Genomic DNA, 19,169 nt, shown 5'->3' with positions numbered 1-19,169 from the left:
AAGGGAACCAGAGCTCCCACTACATGTCTTGTAATCGTTTTATAGTTTTTCTTGTTTATTAAAATGGGGAAAAAAGTTTTTTGGAGAAACAATGGAGTGATCAGTGTAACAGTGTTAAATGTTCTGACAGTTTGAGAACTTTGAGGCAGGGTGGAAACGCTAAACCTCACAGGATTACCAGGAATTCTTTTCCCCCCCAGGTAAATACGGTACTGGATAAGTTGGTGGAGCTTGTGGTTCACAAACTGTGGTACATGTGCACAGTACTTCTACTGTATATATAACCGGGGTTTGTGATCAGAGTGGAGCTGAGGAATGATTTCCATCTTTTTACCAGAGTGTGAAGTGTATGTGAGGAAGAGGATGATGATGAGAGAGCGAATAAATCTGCCTCCGATAATGGAGTTACTTCAAGAGCTCAATATTTTGCTGCAAGCTTCACAGGACATGTTTGACCAACACCTGGAAACCTGCTTCAGCGCGATGCTGCAACGTTTTAAGACTTTTACCAAAAAAAAGTAATGACAGTATTTTTCCAAGAACTTCTCATCAGACCTTTCCTGTGATGTGCAGATTTAAATGGTGGAGTTGTGGTGGCATTTAACTGATGATTACAAGGCAGACGTCTGTGAGAGGTTACAGCTGTGCTCTGGGATACAGGAATGTACTTGGATGGAATGTGTGTGTGGAGTGGTGATGTCAGGGTAAAGACAAGAGAGGGCGAGGAGAGAGCGTTTGTGTGTTTTGAGCTCAGGTACAGGTCTAGTTTGTGGTCTCCAGGGAGGAAACTGAAGGTCTTCAGTCATCCTCAATGTTGAAGTCCTCCTCCCCCGTGGCCTTTTCTGGGATGGCCTCGAGGCTGCGTCTGCTCTTGGACTCTGAGCCTGAGGAGCCACCTGCCGCTGCGCCGCCTTTGCTCAGGTTACAGGTGAGCACGGCGTAGTGGATCTGCTTCAGGTTCTCCTGGACCTCGCTCTTGGCGTGCTTCAGTAGGTCTGCCTGACCCTGAGAGGAAACACAGAACAGTGATGTCAGAGAGAGAGAGAGAGAGAGAGAGAGAGAGAGAGAGAGACGGAGGGCAGCCATGATGTAATGCAGGGAGACAGGATGTGTGCTTTCACTCACAGGATGTTCACTGACACAGGAGGCCAACAACACAATCTCACAATATAAATTAGGGCTAAAACAAGTACTCGATTCATGGCTTAATTATAGGGATGAGAATTGATACTGGTCAAAATCACTGGATCAGATATCATAACATAACTCGTGTTTGCCCTTTGTATTTCTTCCTTTTGGGGAGAATTTGTTACACAGTTGGAGAATTGTGTCTTTAAAATGACTTGGCTTCATATGTTCATTCCTGGTCAAAAATGACTGATGTTTGTGATATTGGTATCAGTATCGGACACAGAAAAGTAGCATCATCCCATCCTTGATTGATCCTTGAACTATTTCATTTGATGAATAACTATGGGTATTTTTTTTCCAGTTTCTTAAATATTCTCTGGTTTCTGAATTCTGATCGACATTTTATGGACCAAGCCAACGAGAAGTGAGAAGGGTGTGGTCAAATTGGTTTACTGTTTTGATTTAGGTCACTATTTGAAAAGGTTGACTTAGATTCACCCAAACTGGATATAGCACCATCATGACTTCTTCTCGTTTTCCTTCCGATTGGCCAATGTGATTGGTTCAATGGAAAGTCTGACTCTTTCTCTTTGTGGAAGAGACTGGAGGGTGTGAAGATGTGAAGGAGGTCAGAAAGTCATGTCTAGACCACGGGAGTGTGACATTTTTCTTTCCAGAGGGAAACTGACATAAATAAAAGATGTTACTTGTAACCTCACTCACTGACTGCTAAGGTACTGCAGTAAGTTAGTGCAGCTCTCCACAGATCCTGAGCATCATCTCTTCTCACGTCTCACTGTGTCAGACTTTATAATACTTTCCGACATTCAGAGGAAACCTTTCTGTTTGTGAGGATGTTTCTCATCTTCGCTCCTGATTCTGTCATCACAACTGCTGATATCACAACGTTGAGTTGAGCTCGAGTGAACTAGAGTTCACCCATGAGGACATCGTGGGCCAGATAAGACTGTGTGATGCCAATGTGTGCTCTGGTCTAGACTATGTAAACAAAAGGTGTTGCCTTTAGTGTTTTTTTTGTTTTTTTTACCTTAAATGGCACTTTTTTCCAGACCAAAACTTGGTCTTAATGAGGCAAAATCTAATTTCTGAGGAACTGTTTAGGTTTAGGGCTCAGATTATAGAGGTTAGTCTGACAATGCCATATTGTGACATCCCTCCGAACAAACATTAGCATAGTGTCGTGTTGACATCTCGCGTCTATCTCGTTGCTCTTTGACCCGTGAGCTCACAACGTTATAACATGTAATATCTGATTTTCAGGAAACTGTAAACAGGGCTTGACAACCACTCATAGAGGAACATCAGTCTTATTTCATGTAAAAGAAAAAGATCTGTGTGTATTTGAAGGGAGAAAGAAAGCAGACGGGGTGTAGATGCAGACTTTTAGCCTACAGAGCTGTCTGTCTACTGTCTGTTTACCTTTCATACATGTTCCTGGTTTCATATACGACTGTGTCACAGCCTCTTTACGTCTTTAAGCCTCTGTAGAATTCAAACTAGTCAATGTCGTCCTCTTTTCTTTTCTTTTTCTATATATATTTTTTGGGCCTTTTTGCCTTTAATCGATAGGACAGTGGAGAGAGACAGGAAACAGGAGGCAGAGAGGTGGGGAATGACATGAAAGAAAGACCGCTTAGTGCGGGATTCGAACACCTTGCTGCAGGTGACCCTGTCAGGTCAGGTGCTCTACCAACTGAGCTAAACACTGCCCCAATGTCGTCCTCTTTAAACTGTCAAACACAAAACTTAAAAACCAGTTCGCGTTCAAAATATACAGCCTAGGAAGCCACCAGAGCGTCTGAACTAATTACAATATGGGCATTTTAAAGGTTTTTCAGCTTTTTATATTGAATATTTTCTGGTTTCTTTGCTCCATAAAACAAACAAATCATTAAAACTCAATTATTTTGGTTTGAGAACATCATCATTTCCAGGTTTGGGAAACATTTTAAAGTAGTTAGATTTAGAAAGCGTACACAGCTTTGACGGCAACCATCACATGCTACAGCAAATCTGCCCAAAAGCTACACACACACACCGTGACCTCTGATCTTCGACATGTCGTGCAATGTGGCGACTGGACGCGACTCAAACAGGAAGATAAACAAGTGTTAAAAACATCAGAGGCAGCAGCCGCCGCCTCCGCTCTTCTCACCTTCAGGATGGTGATGTTCCACGTAAAGCTCTCCACCGCCTTGTGCAGCTTCCTGCCCTTCAGCCCCTCCTTCGCGGCCAAGTCGTGGAGGTTCTCGTGAAATTCCATTGCTGAGAGAGAAAAACAAACACAGGGACACAAGTGTCCGGTTTGGTTTTTGTTTTATAGAGCTGTGAGACAGAGAGGCAGCTGTGAGTTGACAGGAGACTGGGAGACGAGGTCTGTTCTGTTGTTACTGTGAGGAAACATTAGAGCACAGAGTCTGACATGTACTGTCAACATTTCACAGTCTCCTGCTGCAGCAGCAGAGGGGGGAGTAGCAGTGAGTGCAAGGCAAGCACAGCGACTCTTCCTGTCGCCGCGCGTTGGGGTCTGACAGCTTCAACTTCACGTCAACAAACGGAAGCTGAGAATTAGATTTTCGATGCGAAAATGGGGGAAAAATAGTATATAGTATAAGTACAGTAAATAGTTGGTCTTTTTTCCAGACGTAAGATTCCTAAATGTCTGCCACTCTTGTCAGTCCTTATCTGTAGACATGTTGCGATGTTATTTGTGTGTAGAGCGTTGTTAGCGACTGGTATGTACTAGCGCAGCGGTCTCAAACTCACGGCCAGGAGGCCACATGCTGTCCTTCCATCGATTTAATGTTAATTATTTACATATTGTGTATCATCAGTATGTTTATTATTGTGAATAATATGTCTTTTGCGTATCAAAGCAAACATCTTTTACTTATTATGTATAAAAAAATATTGTACAGTTGGGCTTTTCCCCACTTGACTGCCCCCTACTGACCAGACTTGAACCTCACGTGGCCCAAAGGGTCAAATATAGATCGAAACATCACAATCTCGACCTTTGAAAGCAAAGGTGGAATCGATGACTTGACCACACCTCCAGTGTTGTAGTTGTAGCCATTGTAGCACGAATACACGTTACCTTTTCCCGCTAATGTGAAGCTACTGCCAACTAACCGTAACCACGGTAACTGCTGATTTGGTGCGACAAGAAAACTGCAGAAACAATAAATCAGAATAGCTTTTATTGCCAAGTACAATTTTAACACATAGAAGGAATTTGTTCTGGTGTCAAACAACTTGTTCGTGCTCATTTGGGGCAAAAACGCCCTCAAAATTTTACTTGCGCCAAAGCGATAACTAGTGCTTTAGACGTGTTAGTAGCATTAGGAGTGTGACCTTATTCAGTGGTGGAAAAATCCTGGATTTAGACATTTAATTAACGAAATGACAAAGTAAGACTGGTAGTAAGATGCGGTCGTGCAGTAATGTTAAGGAAGTTTTTCAGTTTCAATTTGTGGTTTCGTTAATCCTGTAAGACCTGAAACTGTGCAAACACCTGCTCTCCAAATGTTTAATGATGTTTAGAAAAATTCAAATGTGTTTAAACAATGAGCAAATAAATGTCACGGAGAATTTAACCCAAAATCTGTTCAGATAATCGAGGGGAAAAATAAAATAGTCTGCAGAATAAAAACAAGTCATTTTAAGACATAATCGTGCTCTTTGTCGAGCTAATTGACTTCATAATGTGAAATCTGTAGCCTGAAGGTGTTAATTGAATATCAACGGACAGGAGTGAGCAAATACTCAAATAACTGAGTGGGAAAAGGCGAGATAAGTTCAGAGGAAGAGACGTAAAACAACATTTTAGCCCCGAGGCGGCATGAGTGTGAGTGAGAGAGGAAAGGAGCCTGGGAACAGTGGAGGAGAGAGGCGGCGTAGGCAGACAGACATGACGTTCTTTCACTGTGGATTAGCATCAGGGCATCGAACACAGAAGGGATTTGTCTCTGGAGGAGGTTTCCCACCATCTTCCTCTCCTTCTTCCATATTCTAACCCACCTCCCCATACTTTCGCATGACTGAGTCAACGGAGTAAGGACATGTTTAATGAGTATTATAGTTCGCTGACATCACAGCAACAGGCAGCCAGATCACTGTGAGTTAAATAAACCAAAGACAGACCGAGTTGCTGCTGTAATACAGCGGGAACTACACTCTCCCGCTTCCAGCTCTGTTATCAACCGGAGTCGTTTAGTGGGCCCTTGTTGCCGTGGAAACATGGGGGTGAGACCCCCTCCATGTGAAATACACCATAATGGGTGTGGGGGTTGGACGGGTGTTTAAAGAGGAAACACGTATGTCAAGAGACCTGGGGCGAGAAAATAACCTCAAACAGCTGAAGGACCAGACACAGTCATCGCACATGTGATTGTATTTATTTGATTATTTGTTTGTTTCCTGTGTTTTTAACCAACATGTGAAATGATCTCCATCTCCTTCAATTTCACCATCTTTAAGTATAGAGCTGCTGTTTCTGCTGCTGCTGCTGCTGTGCATGTGAACCATGACTGTGCTAAAAAAGCTGCACAGCTTCCTCTCTCTCTCTCTCTCACACACACACACACACACTGAGCTTACTGGCACTGCAGGTTGCCTAGCAACATCTTTATGGAGTCTGGCAGGCAAGAAAGCTTCATTCTTAGTGAGGCGTTACAGACCGTGATCTGAAGATGGCGACTGTACAGTAACGTCTGATGCTCGCAGTGGGAAAAGGCAACAGCAGAGAAAAACTCCTCATTGATTATTAATTATTGAACCGAATGTGAGAATTATCAGAGGAAATTACGAAATTTCATGACTGGGAAAGAATGACAACATGGGCTGGAATTATTTACTCCCCGTTGGGTTTGATCCTCGAATAAATATTTACACAATGAAATGGAAAAACGAGTTTTATTCAGCTCCGGTAACAGACATCACGCAACCAAACCAACACCATTTTGGCAGGCGACACTGGCAGAATATAATTATCGCACACGACTTGTTTCTTCATCAGCTGTTTTTAAGATTCTGCTTGTAGAGTCGCCACTTTGTCTCTGGTACTGAATCGCAACGCTGACGAGTCGTCGTTAAGGGGAAACAGTTTTGTTTCGGTTGTAACCGCAGATAACGACATCAAAGCACAGCGCATTTCCATGACGACTGACCGGGAAAAAAAAGGTGCGTGGCGTCATGTTTACGTGATTGTTAAAATGAGTGTCTAAAGTAACGCTAAACTTTAAAAGCATACGCATAGGCACACATGAGCAGTACACGGGTAGGGTGGTTATTTGTAGCGATGATCTTTTCCTTTAATAATTTAAAGGTTAGCTTTTATTGCGATGTGTACGTGTTCTCCAGACAGTTGAAGATGTATGTACGTAGGGCTGGGCGGTATGACCAAAAATATATATCACGGTATTTCGAACGGTTTCATGGTATCTGACGGTATTTTTTTTTTTTCATGCATAATCAGGTGTTCACAGCATTTTCTACTGGTAGAGAACAGAATTACTGCAGTAGATTAACTTAGGGTGGTCTATTTTACTGTCATGAATACTGTAGAATAACTCCACACTAGTACAGGTTCACATGGCCCCAGAAAATGATGCTGTTTACAAAGAAGAGCTACTCATGATTCTAATGAAGTGAGGAATCAGAATGCAAAGACAATTTACAGAACTGTGTAAATCAACATCTTTTATAAAAAAATCCCTGTGTTACCTGCTGATGTGGAGGGTGCTGACCTTAACTTCATGCATTCTTGATATTCCAAGACATTGACATGCTTACTAGGGCTGTAAAATTGCTCAAAAATGATATTCGAATATTCCCTCTAAAAAAACACAGATATTCTAATATATTCTCGATTAAAAATATATAAACATTAATGAAACGTTTACATGCAGAGCGACTCGCAAACAGACAGCAGCGGATGTTGTGTAATCAAATATAACGGTACGGCGGTATATTAAAATTCATATCATGACGGAAAAAAAACGGTATTCGGTGTTGACCGGTATACCGCCCAGCCCTATATGTACGTTCTGGAATAATGTCCACTGTGGGCTGTTTCCATACTTGTGAGAAGCAGGGGGGTGCAGTGTAAGGATCATTTATGTTCAATCTGTCAGGTTCTGTGATATACTGCTCAATCGTCTTTAAATTTAAATGCACAGGGAACTCTTAAAGATTGAAACGCGACATGCGTAGCCGAGGCGTTGGATGAACGATCAGCTTCTGCGGCACATTTCCCGCACAAATTCGAATAAGTTCCACTTGCGTAAATGAAGTAAATCTCACAAGATTCTAAGCCTAATGCTAATTTGCATGGATTTTTAAAAATGAAAATGAGCTTGCTTGCTTTGACTCCTCACATAAACACGTGGTGGTCCAGGATGGTGAGTGCTGTCTGAGTTGATGTGATGGATTATTCACAGCAATAATAGCTGCTGCTGCTGCTGCTGCTGCTGCTGCTGCTGCTCTGAAGGGGGAACTGGGTTTGTACTGACCCAGTTTCTACACAACAGAGGAGTGCATGAAAACCACACACTGAAGTACACACACTGAAGTACACACGCACACACCACTGGGACCAAAATATGTCAGTTCCGAATGGAAAATAAATCAATGCTCAAGTTCATCTGTTGCCATCTGTTGTGTCCTACTTTGCAGCTGTTGGCTGAAGTTGAATTTGCCCGATCTGATTTTAAACACGATCAAACACCAACAACAACAACAATGCTCTGAGACCAAGAGAAAAAGACAATTATAAGTCTTTTGATGATCATTTCATGTAAAGGAATAACTTTGTTTCATCATACCAAAGCCCATAGAGAAAATCTGCATTTTTAGCTCACAGGGAACAAAGGAGTTTCTGCCCTTCTGTCACTTAGGTTAATCCAAACAAAGCATTTCAAACCCTCAAGTCACAGAATAACACTTTCCTTATATAATTTAGTGACGGAGGCAGCAGTGGATTAACAAACTCTTGTGTGCACTGCAGTGTTGTGAAATCACTGATTTCCTCTATGGACTTTGGTGCAGGGGTGTGAGAGAGGTTTGAATCAAATCATGTCCAGGGCAGATCTAATGATAGAGGCGACACTGTGTCATTTTATCCTGTGTTTTATTTGGTTTTGTCTTGATGAAGTGGTTTCAATGATGTTTAAAAGATAAGATAATGAAGTTTAAATATTAATCCATCTCTTCTACATAGAAGTTATCTTGAATATAATAAAAATGATCAGGGATGTCAATTGATGTAGATCTAATTTAGATAATTAGGGCTGAAACAGTTATTAAATTATTAATATTTTGATCATAAGGTTTGTGATTTTTCAGCTTTTTGACAAAGAAATTATTAAATCTGAATTTATTGGTTTGAGGACAAAAGACATGAGAGGACGAGAACATGATCATTTCCGTGTTTGATGAACATTTTTCATATTTTTTAATTGATTAATCGAGTAATAATGGACAGAGTAATCGTGAGTAGCAGCCATACAAATAATCTGAAATGGTTGTATTCAGAGGCTATTTAAGGGCTCCCAAAACACTGGTTCTAAACTGAACTTTTTCATTTCCCCTTAACTCGTTCTCGTGCTAGGCCAAAAACACAAATTACTTCTTCATCCCACAGTCTGTTTAACCGTTGAGGACAGGAAAGTGGTCAACTGGAGGCACCAAGGCCCTTGATTAAACAAGCCGCTCCTGCTCTTCTCGTGTGTGTGTGTGTGTGAGAGAGAAGACAAAGGAAGATGAATATTTTATAAGTCTTCCATCTGGAAAAGCAATAAAGCTGAGCTGCTGCTGCTGCTGTATCGATGGTCCATGTTTGTGCTCCGCATCTGTCCGTCCTCCTCCCTCGGTAATGACTTAGCTCTCGGTGACACTCGGGATGAAATTCCTGTGCCTCAAAAGTGCTGCATTATGAAGCACATTAATCCCCTAATTGAATTCCGTCTTGTTAGCGCAAACACACTGTGACACGTTTCATAAAAAGGGAACAAGAAGGCCGACCTCTTCAAACACTGATTTTCCCACCTATGTGTATGCCTGTATTTTTAATCTGTGCTTCTACGAAACCATGACTGCATCGTCTTTGATCACATTAAATGGACACGTAGGTGAATGTGAGAGAGGCAGAGGTGGATAAACAGATTAAAGACATAAATGAAGGTCTGACCAATGTGATGTGACTGCAGGCAGAAGAAGTATTGATGGACTTTGATGTCCACTGTCTTCTCAGAGCTGTGTGAACCGAAGCTGTCACAAAGAAGAACTATTCCGATAAAGTACTATTTTTCAGCTTCTAAAATGTGAATATTTTGCAGATTCATTGCTCCAGAATACAAAGAAACCATTCAAACTTCATTCGTTTTGGTGTGTGGCCAAAATAAGACATTTGAGAACATCATCGCTTAGAGGTTTATGGAAACACTGATCATGATTTTCTGACATTTTATGGACCAACTAACCAATTAATTCATTGATTAATTGCTCCATCTAGAAAAGAATAATTAGATGAAGCCCGAAGTCTGACTCTTTAGATTTTGATCTGCAACGGTTCTAAACATCCAGGTCAATATTGATGCCAAATGTTGGTGAAGCTTCTCAAAGATAATGTTCTCAAATGTCTCGTTTTTGTCCATAAACCAAAGTCAATCAGTTTTGATGATTTCTTTCTCACATGGAGCAAAGAAACCAGCAAAAAACAAACAAACACTCAAACCGAGTAATCGGTGATCAAAATAGTTGATGGTTAAAGGTGCCATGTGTAAGAATGTGGCCAAAAACGGTTACTACCTTCAAATTCAAAATACCGAGGTCTTTTAGGTTTCGTTTTCTAACGTTACTGGCAACCCGTGGTTGCTCGGCAGCTGAGACTCTTCTGACTGCAATGATTGGTAGACGGTGGTAGGTGGCACCACATGCCAAAACATGATTCCAAAACAAACATGATTTGCAGTCTGCAAAATTTATTTTTTAATGCAAATATTTTGGCTGTACTGTTGTTGTTGGTGAGTTCAGTTTGTTATATGAATATGTGACCCGCCACGGACCAAGCGGGAACAAGTCGGCAAAGCGCAAAACGAGAAAAAACAGGAAAAAGTAATTTTTTCCAAAATTAGGGATTTCCATTTTTTTCAAAATTACACAAGTTGAAGTTTTGAAGAAGTGAATCACTCCTAGTTTGGGTGTGGTGATCTCACATTCCAGAGCTTTTGTTGTTTTTTCAGCCAATCAGCTGACGATCACGGAGAATACACACGGCTCATTAATATGCACGTACAGAGGGAGCGAGAGAGGGGGAGAGAGAGTGTCTGGAACAGCAGTTATGTGTGAGTGTGAGTGTGTGTGTGCAGTGCGAAATTAAAGCGTGATTATCATCAAAGCAGTCATCATCAAAGCTTTGTTTGACAAAAGAAGGCAAAGAAAACCAGAGAATAAGTCAGCTGTGGCTGGACAGAGAAAGCACAGAGACTGCACAGAGACTGCTGGTGTGTGGACTGTTAGCATTTTAAGCTAGCTATCTTTATGCTAACGTGTTAGCAGACTTCATCGTCACAAAAACAACAAACAGATGATTATTCAGCGGCTGAAAGAAAGCAGGACAGACACAGTAGTTGTCTGAGCTGATGACATGACGCCAGCACCGCTCTATCTCCTACCTAATTGGACATTTGAAAGCGAACAGACGTAAAACTGCGACGAAAAGGAAGCACGCCCGGACCTCTTATCTGATCGGAGGCACTGAAGTCTGCCGGAATACCTTTCAGTTTCTTATGGGGTGAGTTTTCATTAACATTGTTAATCTATGTTATGTTGGTGTTCATTCAAAGTCACATACAGACGCACATAGGGACGCTGTCTTTTAATAATCCACTGTGCGTTACATAACGCCGTTTGGCTACATTGTTATTAGCTATGCTTGCTAGCTTGCTTAGCTCGCTAGCTCAGCACTGTATTATTACAATGAGAATGATGCGCACATCGAAACTTGTGTTCAGTCAGATGATCGTAATATAAGCTACGATCATCTGATCGATATGTACGGGAGCATATGACCTCTGCTGTGCAAGAATAACGTGTGGATAACACACTTCTGGTGCGTTTCAGAACGTTATGTTGCCATAACGGTTATTAGCTATACTAGCGATTGGCTAGCTCACTATTGGCGTGTTTTGAAGTGTTATTGACACACTTCGAAACTTGTGTTCGGTCAGATGAGCGTATTATAAGCCGTAAGGGGAGCATGTCACGGCCATCTTTGAGATTTTGTACACCCGCTGGTTCAGTTTGATAATTAATATGCTTTGAGACGAAACTCCCGTGTTCGAAACCTAACATTGCATTGAATGATGTGTGAATGCCACACCTTTGCATGCATGAATCACACATGTGATTAAAGAGGCCATATTATACCCTATTACCCCAAGTGAAACTAGTTCCTGATGCCCTAATGAACATGTCTGTCATGCTTTAGTCAAAATATCATAAGGATGAAGCACAATAGCAGTTCAATAACTCTGCCAAAACAGCCCTTTTCAGAATGCTCGGTTTTGTGCCTGGTCATTTACATGTGAATGAGACCCAGGTAAACACACACCCACTGCTTCCAGGGGAGTGTCGATCTAACTTACTATCCACAGCCATACTGTCACCACTTATCACCTATTGTCATGCATCGTCGTCACAACCCCCGCTCCATATACCCCATAGTAATGTCCGTTTACCCGTTGTTACTGCGTTTCACCGTAATGCATAGAGTGACCACGATTTTGCCTATTCGCAATCAGAAAAACATTAGAATCGAAGAAAAACGATTGATGCGCCGCGCGGCGTGCCGTGTATGTAAATTCCTATGCTAGAAAAACACCTTGAATGCACCAGCTGCAAGTGATGTGTGCGGATCAATAATGAGGAGAGAACGTGGAAACACGACAGAAAGACAGTCTTTGGTTGAGAAGAAATGTAGGACAACATCTACATCTTTCTGCAGTGCTTTCAAACGCGTGTTCTTCATATTATTGATCCACACATGTCACTCGCTAACTGCAGGCACGTAACTGGTGCGTTCAAGGTGTTTTTCTAGTATAGGAATTTACATACACAATCAACAACAAAGGGGTTGTGAAGCTTGTGAACATTTTTTTCATAAATAAAATATATCCACTGGACACACAAATCCTCTGAGGCTAGAAGTTTGTGTAAAACACTGTGCTCCACTGTGCAGCCACTCTTCCTCCCTCACCTGCACTCTAGTATTTCACAGGGACAAGGGGGAGCTACGGTGGAGCTGTGAAGTACTCTGCCTGGCGGGGTGCCAACATTCACGGTGAAATGCTTGCTATGTCGTCATTCCGAGGGAGGTTTAAACATCGCGTGTTTTATCGCCTATACTTAAGGCCACATTATACTTCTCAGACTGCGTAATGCGTTATCAGACTGCGTCACCACGGAGACGCCTCGAGCCTTTATACTTCTGCGTCGTGGTGACGGACACGCGATGCTATTTCACACCCGATCAGTAGGGGTCGCTGCGCAAGGTTGTGCTTCTGGCTACAGTGAGCAATGGTGTCTGAGAGAGAAAGACTGTTGTTGTTGAAACAGTGGCCGTTTCTCACTTTTCTGTGTGACGGAACGCAGTTTTAAGATAATTTGAGGCGAGAAATTGGGGACTGAGGACCAATCGCAGCTCTTGCCGTCTCCGTTGTCCCTTGACGGAGTGACGGACACTTAAAAAATATTTCGTGCAGTCGGAGACGACGCAGAGGCTCTCTGACAGGCTCTGCGTCGACGCAGAGGACTCTGCGTAACCTACGCAGAGCACTTTACGCAGAAGTATAAATTGGGCTTTACACTAAGTGGAACCACTAAAACATGACTGAGTCTTGTTTTTTCACATTTTGAGGACTGGTATGGCCCCCTGAGTCCCAAATATCAGTACTAAAATGATTAAAAAGTTGATTTTGCACAATATGGGCCCTTTAACACAATGTGTGATGAACGTGTTAATTACACGTGCGATTCATGCACATAAAGGTGTGGCATTCACACATAATTCAAGCAATACTACTGATCAATCTATACTGATTCAGTGATTAAGTGCATGTTAACATGAACCATGATCTGAAACAAGTATTTTTTTTTTTTTTTTTCTTCAGAATCCTGGGCATAAGGATTGGCATGTGAAGTTGCTGCCAACCCATGTGTCTAAGGCCTCAGTGTGGCGTCAATACATGAGGTCGGCTAAGGCTCTTGGTATGTGTAAAAATGTATTTCTATACAACAGCCAAATGCTTATATTGACCAGTAACACTATGAGCCATTAGAATGAACATAAACATAATATTTGTCTTTTCAGGTGAACGTGCAGTTTGTAAATCAAGCTTCAAAGCACTATCGTCAAGTAAAGGGAGCAATGAAGTCATTTGCCCCCGAGTGTGGCTTTGGACTAATCAAGCAAGCATTCATGAGGACCAGAGTCTATACTTTGGCAGACATCGCTCAGGTTAGTTCATTTTATTAGACTGCAATATGTAATGTGTAAAATGTGATTTTTTTGGAAAAGTTAAATAATTATTTTCATTGTGGTTCTTGCTGTCAACAGGTAGTGGAACACAGCTCTCCTGAAAGTCGCCTCAATATTCTGCAGCTTGTTGGAACGGCAGATGGCAGAGTGATAGTAAAGACCATCGACTGGCAGACACATCTGAGTCCCTACTTTCGAAAGCTCCCACAGATCAAGAGTTATCAGCACTTTAGGTATTTATATTCAAACTTCTGCATTTTAGAAATAAAAAAATCATGAATGGACATAATAGTGTTCCATGTGAACAGTGAGCCATGTTTTAAATATCCTGTTGTGTGCTGCTATTCTGTCACAGCTTTGATGCCAACAGACCAGGGGCCTCATGTATAAACTGTGTACGCACAAAAAGACGATGTACGCTTGCTTTCACGCACACGATGGCATTTATAAAAATGTACTTGGCGTGGAACCTAGCGGACCGCAGCGCAAACTCTCGAGCTGCCGTGAGAATTTGCAGAGCTCCGCGCAAACTCTTGTCAGATGGAGACGCTGCAATATTAAGCTCTGAAACTTATCACAGTGTTTCAAAATAATATTATTAATTTGTCTACAGTGACAAGCATGCATTATTCTGTGACAAACAACAATGATACACCATCGTACGTTTGAACATGTGTGGATAAGATCAGAGGACAGTGAAGACAAAACTGATCCCGCGCGCAAACACACACTTCAAACGTGCGCGCTCGTGTGTGTGTGAGTGAGTGAGTCACACTTTTCTTTAAGTCTTACTTTAAACAAATAACTGAAAGTGATTTAACACAAATTAATATTTTCTTTATGTAAATAGACACACAGCTGCTGACGTGAACGCATGAACACACGCCAGTGTAACCAGTCTAACATGTTTTAAACGCTCCAAAATAAAGTTACAAACTCATTTGTTGTAAGAAAATGGGACTTGACGTTGAGTAGAACATTTCCTTATCCCATTTTAATCCATACGATAACAAAATAACTGCAAAAAAGTTATTCCACCACCGCTGCGCCTTTCATCAGAAGAGACAGCTGATGCAGGTGCACGCTCGTCAGCCGCTGGAGACTCCGGCACACCTGAGACATCGACACACTAGCATCTTCTTCCCCCCTCTTCCTCCCTCCCCAGCGTCCACAACACAATCAGTGACAGTAATGAATCATTATATGCAGTAACTCAATGAGCTCTATCTGCTTATTCTGTGCGTAATGCGCGTGTGCGTAACTGGATGATGACGCGTGACATTGACACATTTATAGATTGTTGAAATATATAAATTCAGCTCACATGGATAAGTCATGTCTCAACTAACACGTTACATCAGAAAAACAACACACACAGGATCAACTATCAATGCACTGCCAGTTTTTTTAAACATTAATATGAGAGCAGCCGTGGTGACCCTCACATTTAGTCCCTTCGTGTTTATATCTAATTCCAAATAAACAAACATACAAAAAATATTAATATATCTTTTTTTTTTTAAATGTATACATCATAAATCGATGCGTCGATCGCACACTTTCCATCTTTGTATTTTATTTTCCTCCTTCGCTGCCTCATTTGTCATTGTTCTTCATGAAGGAGGCGTCAGAGAGTGCGTTTTAGAGTCATTTGTATATTAATGTGTGGGTGGAACGAGGGCGTGGTGTGTTACTCATTCACCTCCGCTCAGTTTCACGTTTGATGGGATGTATAAAGAGAAGGTGCGCAGGACTCGGCGTACGCATGGTTTTATAAATCTGAGAATTTCTTTGCGTAAGTACTTTTCAAATTTTGTGAGTACGCCCTCTTTCAGTGTGAAAGCTGCGCAATCTTTTATACATGAGGCCCCAGGTGTGGTGCTTGCTCAAACTCACAGTGATGCAGAGCCTATCGAGTTTCAGCTACTGCGCAACCCAGGAGTTCTGCCCCCTGTTGACAGTCTTCCTGTCCCGTACATTTAGCCCGCATATCAACTGTGATGGAGCCACATTGTGGGGGAGGAACTGGTATTGAAGATGATAATATAGTCCATGGTCTTGAAAATATTGAACTCTCCTTCACACACTTAGATATATTTTATTTGATATTTGAAGTATGTATCTATCTTTCACCTTTCTTGTTTCTCATTTTTATTCAAGTGCTTTTTGTAACAGAAGAATTTCCCTCTGGGGATCAATAAAGTAAATTCTGATTCTTATCAGTCCACTGAAGTACTTACAGCAAATAACACTACATTGACATGAACTACATTCATTCCTTTGTTTTCAAACTGCTACACTGTTACTGTCCTGTGGGCTAACAGACATCAGATGTCACTGACAGCTAGACTGGGTGGGGGGTTGTGACCTTGTTAATGTGATGCAATGAGCAGCTATAGGCCTGGCTCCTCAAGAGGGTCGAAATCTTTCAGGCTGAATTTCTCCCTAAAGCAGTTTGAGGAGTGCCTACATTCAAATGGCCACATCTTCTTCAAAAATGATCAGATTTACATGTGTTGACATTGTTGGAAAGCTTAGAAATCACACTTTCAGAATCTGTAAATAACTCCAAATGTCCCGAAGTAGACTTGTGAACGCTTTTGCCATGGCTGGACACATATTATTCCTGAGTCTCTGTGACATATTAGGAGGATTTTATGGCCAGTTGCTTTAGATTTATTACATAATGCACCTTTAATTTAGCAATAGATTAGTAATGGAGTCACTGTCAGCCATAATTATTCATCATTTAGCAGTTATAGCAGCAGTTTTATCAAAATTGATGTCAAAGTTTAAAAATAATGAATTAAAATAATAATAATAATAATTAAAAATAATTCAAAGTACTTCAAACTTCCTCAAATGTCTTTATACAAAACAAAGAAAGCTCAGTGAGACATCAGTGTCCTGGCTCCTCCAGGCCATTTTTGTTGGACATGAATTCTGTTTGGACTTTTCCTTTTTTGTTATCCTTAAGGTTTCCTTACTTTTTCTCTTTTGCCATGTCAGTTTCATGTTTTGTTTTGCCGTTCTTCCCGGTGTGTGTGTGTGTGTGTGTGTGTGCGTGCGTGCGCCTTGTTTAGTTTACATTTTCTGATCATCTGCCCATCGCTAATGTGATTCACCTGTGTTCAGTTTTCCCTCGTGGTCTCTTGTCCACATTATAGTTTTCTTGGCTTCTGCTATGTTCTGGTCCCTCATATTGTTATATTTTCCCATAAAGTTTGACCAAAACCTCATCTACTAAAGCTGCTTGCATCGTTTTAACCTCTTTTATTTAGATTTTACTAAAGTAAAAAGTAAAAACCAGGATATAAAGTCATTTAACGTCTGGATAACAACATCATTTACCTGCTTTTTGTGTCTGTAGTATCCTCTCGTAGATGCCCTCGTAGGTCTCCAGCAGAGTCTTGCTGGTCTGGATCACCTAAAAAACATGTCAGACAAACATGTTGTTCACATTTGCATCTCATTTCCACATCAGCACAACTGCTTTATCCACAATAAAGGCAGGCGGGCGGCAGAGTCCGCTGGTGTGGTGGCGTGTGGTGTTTTGAACCAGGCAGGGCTCTGAAAAAACACACTGTTATTACAGGCACGTTAGAGGGCGAGGTCACTTTAATTGCAAGGATGGAGACACGGGCAATTAGGGTGTTTATTAAAAGTTACTTCTCTTTTTTTTGTGTGTGAAAAATAAAGATCTGGATGCTTTTTAAACGTTCAGATGCGAGTCATTTTCAAACGCCACCACCACCACCTCCTCCTCTCCCCGTGTTATCTGTGAAACTGCAGCTGGAGATGCTAAGTTTGGCTCCTGTGATGTTACACTCGGCCCTTAATTGAGTGCACAGTCTCTCCTGACCTACAGACTGTTAAAACTCTCATGGTGGCCTTTAAAGGCAGACTCAAAGGGTTTTGTGGATCATTTATTAAATCCAGACACCGCATCCTCCTTCCCCACGCTGCTCCAAAATAAGCTTTGGATTTCAGCTTGGTGCTGTTGCAGGGAAGGTTAATGATGCATATGTAGGCCCCTGTCAGAGCGAGGTGAAGAAGTGCCCTCACGAACACAGTAACTCACAGACCCTGTGGATTCTGCGCCTGTGATTGTCTTAAGTCATCGCTTAATTGTTCTCATTTAAAGGACATGGTAATAAGTCAGCGTGTGCTCGGTGCTGCCTTGTTTAAAACTGACTCGTACATTCACTCCCCTTAAGTGCCTACAAGACGAAAGAAAAACAACATTTTTATTCGAGCTCGCAGTCACAGAGTCGTCGTGGCCCTCTCTGTGTCCAACTCTGTGGTCAGCCGCCAAAGAAACTGTGGAAATAGAACGGTCTTTTTAAGAAATGAAGTTAAGTTAAATACACATTTGACATATTTGATCCGACGTTTACTCCATCACTATATAACAATAACAGCCTTTGTGTTAATTACACGTTAATCGTCTTATTGCATCAACCAAATAAATGTGGATTAATCCCCCCGACACATGTACTTGAGCTAAAAGCTGCAGAGCACATGTTTTTTTTTTTTACCTCCGTGCTAAACCTTTTAGTAAGAGTGAAAACTAAATTTGAGTGACACGGGTTTATCTCATCAGTGGCTGACGCAGGTTCTGCTGCTGATTTTCCGCTTTCATTACGTTTGTTGACTATAAAGGAAAAAACGTAGGATAAGACGTAAAAAGCAGTGTCGACCGCCTCAAATCGTCACAATGTAGGGAAACAGCTATTGAATATTTTTTTAATTCAACCAATTCTTTTTTTAAATCGAGGACACAAAACACACAATTATTATTATACATTTCAAAAAAAAGTTTTTTGTTTTTTTTACTTTTTAAAAATTAAATAAGGAATAATTGGTAGAATACTCGATTACACAAATATTTGATAGCAACAGCTCGAGTAAGCTACATTAAATTAGCTAACGTCTATATTTACGTTAGCGTGTGCCGGAAGCGCTAGCAACTGGATGCTTTGGGCTCAGATGATGAATCATTGAGGATGTGCCATTGTGGTTACGCCTGTTGTCGTTACGCCTGTCGTCGTTTGCAGTGGTTACACTGCACCATGTTGGCTTCTTCTTTCGCCGTGAAATGGTCCCACATTTTGGACATTTTCTCTTAGAACTTTAACGGACTCTTTCACTCTCCGTCTCCGCCAGCTTAAATCCAAATGTGTTGTGTGCATCTGCTAAAACGGCCCGTGTGGAACAATAATCCCTGCAGAGTTCCCACACATTTTCCATTTTGAAATTCCATACTTTTCCAGACTTCTCAGAGGATTTTTCAGTCAATATTAAACATCTAAATACCAATTGTTAGATGCTTATTATGTAAATAAATGGTTTTAAAATCCTTCGCTCATTTTTCATGAAGCTAGCCCTCGGAAACTTGCATCAACCCATGACACTGTCGCGGTCGACGACAGTTATGGAAAGTAATAAATAAATTGGAATCGCAGTCAGTAACGGTAAC

At 41.4% G+C, this 19,169-nt stretch overlaps 1 protein-coding gene across 1 annotated transcript in view; it reads right to left on the bottom strand.

The window, feature by feature from the left end:
* Positions 1-798: 798 nt before the first annotated feature.
* The window catches only part of plcl2 (phospholipase C like 2), a gene marked incomplete at both ends in the record, with an annotated part of 49,658 nt that continues 31,287 nt past the window's right edge, over positions 799-19,169 (bottom strand). Inside the window, 3 exons of the mRNA XM_083894165.1 lie at positions 799-1,005; positions 3,308-3,417; positions 17,042-17,117. Coding sequence (XP_083750291.1) covers positions 799-1,005; positions 3,308-3,417; positions 17,042-17,117 — 393 coding nt within the window. The remainder of the gene's footprint in view (positions 1,006-3,307; positions 3,418-17,041; positions 17,118-19,169) is intronic.

Source organism: Microchirus variegatus (assembly GCF_963457635.1).
Source record: "Microchirus variegatus genome assembly, chromosome: 1".
In the NCBI taxonomy this organism is placed as follows: Eukaryota; Metazoa; Chordata; class Actinopteri; order Pleuronectiformes; family Soleidae; genus Microchirus; species Microchirus variegatus.
Note: the sequence above shows the minus strand (reverse complement) of the source record. Positions and strands in the feature narration are given on the sequence as shown.